General features: G+C 47.2%; 1 protein-coding gene across 1 annotated transcript in view; it reads right to left on the bottom strand.

Annotated features, from left to right (window-relative positions):
- Positions 1 to 1468: 1468 nt before the first annotated feature.
- brat (tripartite motif-containing protein brain tumor) overlaps positions 1469 to 7574 on the bottom strand; it is a 180925-nt gene continuing 174819 nt past the window's right edge. The window contains exon 3 of the mRNA XM_017897899.1: positions 1469 to 4400. Coding sequence (XP_017753388.1) covers positions 1985 to 4381 — 2397 coding nt within the window. The 5' untranslated portion in view covers positions 4382 to 4400 and the 3' untranslated portion in view covers positions 1469 to 1984. The remainder of the gene's footprint in view (positions 4401 to 7574) is intronic.

The following is a 7574-nucleotide window of genomic DNA, read 5'->3' as shown; positions in this document are numbered from 1 at the left end:
AAATAGGAAAAAGAAAACGAGAAGTAAAGTAGAGGAAGAAACGACTAACGAAAAGGAGATAAGAAGAATCGGGTGAGCGAACAAGACTCGGGTGTTGGACTGTCGTCACTGTCATATTTTAAACGTATCTTAAAGCGAACCTCCGTTCGAGTTGTCGTTGATTCGTAAGGGAAAAGAGAAGAGAAAAAGAGAGAAAACAAACAGGAAAAAGAAATACGTTCATATAAATATGTATATATGTACATATATATGTATATATATATATATATACATATATATATAAAGATTTGCTTGACCACCTTAAAAAAAGAAAACGATACATAAGGAGAAGGAAGAGCACGGAAAAAGAAACGTCGATGCAGCGTTGTCCGTCCAGAGAAAGAATACTCTGGAATGATCTTTCGGGAAGCGAAAGCTCAATGATCGGACACGTTTGACAGCGACGATGATCGATACCGTGAAAATTATCATCGTCCTTCGATCCGCGTGCGATCCAAGGCAATGCAATGGTACAGAGATATCGATCGAGTACTCCGCGTTGTTGGAAAAATTACGTACGCACGTGAGAGGAAGAGAGAGCGACGAAGCAAGCTCTCGCAAACATGGATTCTCTGCGAACCGGCGACGTCGATGGCCAAAATTCTTTCGCTGCTTTGGGTCAGAGTATAAACGAACGAAACTCAACGACGGCGTTCGTTGAGCACGATTAAGCCGAGATTAAGTCCCAAACTGAATCGGAAGAATCGACAGTTAAAAGAACCGTGTCAGAACCGGACGGGTACACGTTCGTTTGCACGACCCAGAAAAGCTACGTGCAGAAACGTGATACATCCGAGGTGTGTTGGAAAAACGCTCCTCGCGGTTTTCGATCGAGAAGTTGACGAAGAGGAGAACGGAAAAAGAAGTGGTAAACGTGGGTAAATTTTTACGGGGTGAGGAGGAGATGTAACAGACGAGGAGGAATAGAGAGAACGAATGGAGGGGAGTCGGGGTGAGGAGGGTTGAGAGAAATATGAAGGGAACAGGAGAGGCTGGGAGGAGGGTGAGGATGGAGTGACTAGCGGCGGCGAGCTCTACAACTAAACAACAACAACAGTATTTTCAGTTATAACAACATTAACAAGTAAGTTCTCCGCGTGTATGCGCTTACACGTCTCGTGTGACTTTCCGTTTTTCACGCGTGCGCGTATACGTTACGCACGCAACAAAATGGGCGTTCCGAACTCGCCTGCGTTTTCCTTTTTCGTACGAGAACCTGATACGCGTGCGCGTACGCGCCTTGGCGCGAGGTGCGCATGCGCGGGCCACGCGAGCGCCATCTACCGTCGAGCGAATTCACCGTCGTATTCTCGCTCTTTCGTTCCCTTTTTTTCATTGCCTTCTCGTTTTCTTTTCGTTTTCATTCCTCGTTGACTGGAGAATCCATCGGATGCACGCGTGCCCGCGTGAAAGACGTAATGTGGCGCGCTTTAACGTTAGTCCCCGAAAGCGACACGCGGCGCACGTGGCGCACGCGCGCGCAAGAAGGTAGGAGAGTAACGGCAGGCGGAAACGAGTTCTTGGACGATCTCGACGGCGTTTCTACTTACGGAAGCAACCCGTTTCGTCTAGATCGCGTGCAGTTTTTCATGGCACGCACGTACGCGCACGTGTTCGTATAAATAAGGCCTGTCATCTTGAATTTCGACAACTGCCGAATCAACGCATTTTCGCTCGCGTACGCTTGCATTTTGTTTTGTCTCGTAATCGGCGTTTCGTCGTAAACGGAAGTGAGGTGGGTCGAGCGGGCGAAGATGGATAGGTAAAGTGAGCACGAGCGGTGATGGTAGGTGGGTGGTGAAGAAGAAGATAGGCAAGTGTAAGTAAAAAAAGATCGATGAGATCCTGGCTTCGCGGCCGTCGAAACAATGGCGATAAAAATGACTACGACAACGATGAAAACGACGACAGACGATCGTTGTCGGCGTCGTGATTTGTCGCTGCTCTACATGCCGATCGGCGGTACTTGTACGTAACGATAAATGTAGAGTCGATAGTCCTTGCTAGCCAGCACGACTGATCCGTCGTCCATTAAAGCAACATCGAAGCACTGGGCATGCTTGACCTTGCTCTCGAGAGCCGAAACCAGTTGACCGTCTTGCGTGAAGATCGTCAGATTGAAGTTATTGTGATTGTCTGCTATCAGTATCTCGCCTACGGCGTTGATCCCTACCCCGATCGGGTAGTTCGTGATCCCCTCTCCGCCGATCTGACGGAGATAGGTGCCCTCGTAGTTGAACACCTTCACGCAATGGGCGCGATTGTCGCTGATGAAGATCTCCTGCTTGTCGTTCACGACTACTCCGTTAGGAAACTCGAGATGCTTCGAGCATCCGAATTTCTGAAGGACGATGCCGGCTTGGTCGAAAATTATCACGCGCATCACTTTGCACTCGATGACGACTATGCGACCCTTCGAGTCGACCGTTACACCGCGCGGATGCTGCAAGATGTTTGCTCCAAATTTACGTACGAACTGACCATACTGGTTGTATATCTGTATCTGATGAGTGGGCGAACGTTCGGTAACGATTATGTCGCCCGAGGTTTTCACTATGGCCACCCGGTTCGGATAAAGCAACTGGCCGTCTCGTTTGCCGCACTCTCCGAACTGGAACTTAAATCTGCCCTCCTTGTCGAATATCTGAATCCGATGATTGTTCGTGTCGGCGACGATAATGTCGTTTTGCACGTTCACAGCTACACCCGAAGGCTCGGTGAATTGACCTTCCATTACACCGAACTCGCCGAACTTGCAGTGATAGATCATCTTTTGCCGCTTGATCTGTGACTTTCCGGGGAATATCACCGCGGCTGACATGAGTTTCGAGGTTAGGTCAAGAACGGAGTCACTGGACGCGGCATTCGCTGCGACAGCGACGGACGTTGGCATCGGGAAGTGGTCGTTATTGGTCACCACTGGGTATGCGTCGCTACCTCCGTTGCTCCATTTCTCGTAAGGGTTCGCGTTTATCGCGTTCAAGTTCAGATCGCTGATGGTCGTTGAGAACGGGCCTAGGCTGTTGGCCGAACTGAAACGCTTGGTAATGACGGTACTGTTGCTGTCGAACGACGACTGCGACGTGGACGAGGCGCTGGTAGAAGTGGCAGATATCAGGCCGTTGCTGTAAGGTCTATCCAAGAGTAAACCTCCCAAAGATCCAGCGTTACCGGGTCCAGTGTTCACGTTGTTACCACCGTTACCGTTACTCGACAATGCCGTTGGTCGAGCTATCGGTGGTTGTTTCCCGATTGGACCAGCGTTGCTTTCGTTGTTGCTTCTCACGTAACCAAACGTATTTCGTACGCCCACTTGAATCGCCTGATAATTGCTCACGAACTCGAGGTCCACGGTTTGACTGGCAATATCCGGAGTGTAATTTAGCAGCACTTGGAGCTTCGTGTCGAGAAGCTTCTTCACCATCAGCACCTCGCTGACGGTGGTGTATTTAGTTAGCCGTTCGACGAATTCGCAGGTCTGAAGCATCTTGTCGGCCATCTCGTTGGCTTTCTGCGTGAGAACGCCCAGAGATATTTGTTTCGTGGAAAACACCGATTCCAACTCTTTCAGCAGTTCTTGCTTTCGCTCCTCGAGCATAGATCGGTAGAATTGGAAAGTGTCGTTGATCTCGTTTTGCGCTTTGTGGTACTGCACTTGTAATCGTATTGCACCGTGGTCGGCTGCCTTCACGGCAGCCCTCACGTTCGCAGCTTTCGCTCTACACTCTTGAACCACTCTTGCCATCGCTTCGAGCTGTTGCGTTCCTACCTCGGAGATGTGCGCGTAATCGTGTAACGGGCCAGGATGATCGGCTATCGCGCACTCTTTGCACACTAGCGCGGTACAAGTGCGACAAAAATATTTCAGCAGCTCCTGTTTGTGCCGTGGACAGTAAGGTACTTTCTCGCCGTTGCTGTTTCCGCTGTTGATCACCAGATTGCTCTTAGGGTTCTCGGTGTTGGCAGAGCTGGTGGTAACCGTTTCGATTTTCGAATCGCCCAAGTTGAGGACCCGATGGCCCTCGAAGCAGTGCATAAATTGGTGCGCCATGACGCAGTTAGGGCAGAGGAAATTCACACAGTCGAAGCAACGAGCTACAGCGTCGGATTCGTTGGATTTGCAACCGGTACAACGAACTCCACCGGCGCCTCCTAATCGGCACCGCGGGCAGGGTGCCTCTCCAGGTTTTTGCGAGTCGAGGCAGAGGTCGCAGCTGTCGACGTCGCAGATCGCCGAGTCGCTCGCAGGCGGAGAACTGCCGCTCACTGTAAGCGGGGACAGCGAGACCAGGGATCCGATGGAATTCGCGCGCGATTCCACTGAGAGTGTCGGCGAGGCCATCTTCAGTCAACCGGCATCCCTGTTAACAAAAATCAATGCCTCTTTTCAGAGATTGCCCTCTATTGCGCGTTCCTTTACTTATCATTATAGATTCAACGATTTGTTCCATAGGGAACAAGCATTTTCCGTCTCTGTCACCTTTATACGTCCCTGTGTGTCCGTCTACGTGTACATGTATACATATATGCGTGTATATGCGTGTTTCGTTTTCTTTCTCGTAGTTTCGAATCTGCTACCGTTCGGTATAACCGATTGATAGGACACGTAACGAATATCGAGGTATATAAGATCGATAAATAGGTAAATGCTCGATCACTATATCGCGAGTACTATAAAATTTTATGCGATAATATATGCGCGAGCTCTCGAGTACCCGCGACATTGAAATTTCACGAACTATAGCATTCGAATACGGAAAATTAACATCCCATTTCAGAGGCCTGCTCATCGGAAATCCTAGCATGCACCACGGTACAATCTCGAGAAAAAAATCGGTTTCGAGAAAAAAATTGAAAAAAGGATTCCCATGTACCATTCGTGCGCGTTCGAATCTTCATCTAACGACTCTGGCGAAAACAAGCCGTTGGTGGTATGAGAAACTAAATTCTCCAAAATTTTTTCAGCGCTTCGTAATGGCCGAAGAAACGAGGAGGGAAAAGACGCTGCTCGACTAGTTGGAGCGAAGGATTTTTCTTATCTACCGTCCGAACGAAATTCTTCAAAATGCAAGCGCAATTTAACACCGACCAAGTCTCGTAAAACATCTGCAGCTGCAAAAATATGGCAACACGGAAACACGAGAGACTCGAGACGGCGATCTACAACGTGTAACGGTACCATCGAAGTTTCTAGTCAAAAATTAGTTTGCACACGAAACGTTTACCGCAACGATCCCGGTAATTGTTCGACACGAGCTATGATCGAAACGTCGACGTAAAAGCAATTTGGTCAGCAGCGCGACCGTGTGTCATTCGTTTCGTTTCGCCCACGATGGTACATGCCGGAAGCTGTTTTTGTCACGTCTTTGGACCGTCATCGCGAGTCTACACCGACGCAAACCCGTCACACGAACACACACACATTCTCTCTCTCTTTCTCTCGTCTCTTTCCCATTTCTTTCGATTTTTCTTCTCGGTGACTCGTAAGCGATTCACGAGGAAAAAATGTCGTCCCTCTAATTAAATCGGCCGACTGGATGGTCCTGTTTTACCTGAGCGCTCGTAGGTAGATGGACAGATAGAGGAAGAAGAGCAAAAGGGAAAGGCAGCGGACAGAGAAGAAAGAAAAGGGGTCGGTAGCCTGCGAGTCCAAGGTCATGAATGCGAAGGTTATCGTATCTCTTCTAGTTGGCGCGAGTGAGTTTACGATGTTCCACGCGAGGACGCATTCGCTTTTCCACGGTGGAACGTAGACGCAGAAGGATATAGAAGAGGGAACGAGTAGAAGAGAAACGAACGCCGACTGTGAACGCGGAGCAGAGAAAGGCGAGGTGGGTGGAAGAGCAAAAGCAGAAGGCGGGAATAAGGTAAAATGCGAATAACCGAATGAATGGAACAAAGAGCGTCTCGCCGCTCCAGGAAACGCTTCTGAAGTCGAGCTAGCTACTCTTTTCTCTGGTACGCGGTACCTTCGTGTAGGAATTTCGATCGAGTCCCAAGATAAAAGGTGAATGCTCCTAAGGGAAGCACTCGAGGTCGCTGGAAAGCTACATTAAACATGGCGAATATCAAAAGAAGAGTATTTCGGGAACAACGGAACATTGATACTTGGCTTTTAATTGGAGCTGATCGAGCAAGAATATCTCAATAAATCATCTACAGTATCGGCTCAGTATCGATGCATTTTTATGCTATCTAAATATAGAAGCCTAATGTACGACTTTATTCGTGTACAGTGTGCTTGTTTATGCGATATATACGAAATAAAATACTTACAACCTATGCATAAGCATAAAATATAGCGTACATGTATGTATATACGAGTATGCATATGTATATGCATACTTTTATAATATGCAGTATGTATATCAGCATATGTACCAGCACATATACGTATAACACAATAAATGTACAGTATATACAATGTATAATATAGTAGATGTGATATATTATTATTATACAGGCAATTATTGATTTATAAAAATTTATACGATATATAATTATATGTAAATCTTGAGATGTACATACATGTATTAATTTCTCTTAGGTACGTAAATATCTATGTACGCATATTATGCATAATGTGCGACGCATAGTGATCGATAGCGCGTAATATATATTTAAATATTAATACATCGATATAATCACGCGTTATATTGATATTAGATATAACAAATTTTATATTCGAATTAAGTCACTGAGATTATTCATCAAATCAGCATAATAATGATAATTCAATTTCCGCAATTCTTTTGAGCAAATCCATTTAAGTAGGACGACTGCTTTACCCTCGAATAATTCAACCTTATTACCACTACGTCCTGTGCCCGTTCGTACGTGTAGAACTGCAATATTAGTACTCTTAACCGAATCAAACTGGCGATTAACGACTTCAAACGCAGCAGTTTACGAATATAAAATCGATTTCTTCGGCCGGGGTGGTTAAAGGTGGAATCGACTGAAACGACTGGCCAGTTAAAATCGAGGAACGATTATTCAGGTATTCTCCGAACTAATTTATATTCCTCGAACGTTTAATTTCTTCTGCAAGCATAAGGAGATCAAGAGAGGAAGAAAAATCTCGAACGTGAAAGATTGTAAGGAGGCGCAACAATGGGAAATTGTGAATCGGAAATGGAGAAGAGAAGACAGAGTAGGGGAAGTGTCGAGATAGAAGAGCGCGGTGCCGGAGGTAGAGTGCGTGCACCCCGATCGATGAACGTCGTTCAGGGGTCACGCCGCCTTCCCCCACCCGGTCCTTGCCCCCACTCCTCGGCTCCGCAAGTGTATTGACTCCCTACTTCCCGCCCCGCTGCTCCGACAGCCGCGGCCAGCTCAGCGAGGAGTGGGGGAGAAGAGACGGAAAGAATACCTATAGCGTGACCGCTGCGATCTACGACCTTGGACGAGAAAGGTCTCGAATCAGCCTCGCGAATCACGGGGAAAATCGCTTACTCGTTAACCACGATACCACTTTTTAATTAACGCTAAACATACCGCGACCTGAATGAGTATTTTTAAACTTTTCGTTTCAA

This window comes from Eufriesea mexicana, unplaced genomic scaffold (genome assembly GCF_001483705.2).
Source record: "Eufriesea mexicana isolate 0111107269 unplaced genomic scaffold, ASM148370v2 scaffold598, whole genome shotgun sequence".
Classification (NCBI taxonomy): Eukaryota; Metazoa; Arthropoda; class Insecta; order Hymenoptera; family Apidae; genus Eufriesea; species Eufriesea mexicana.
Note: the sequence above shows the minus strand (reverse complement) of the source record. Positions and strands in the feature narration are given on the sequence as shown.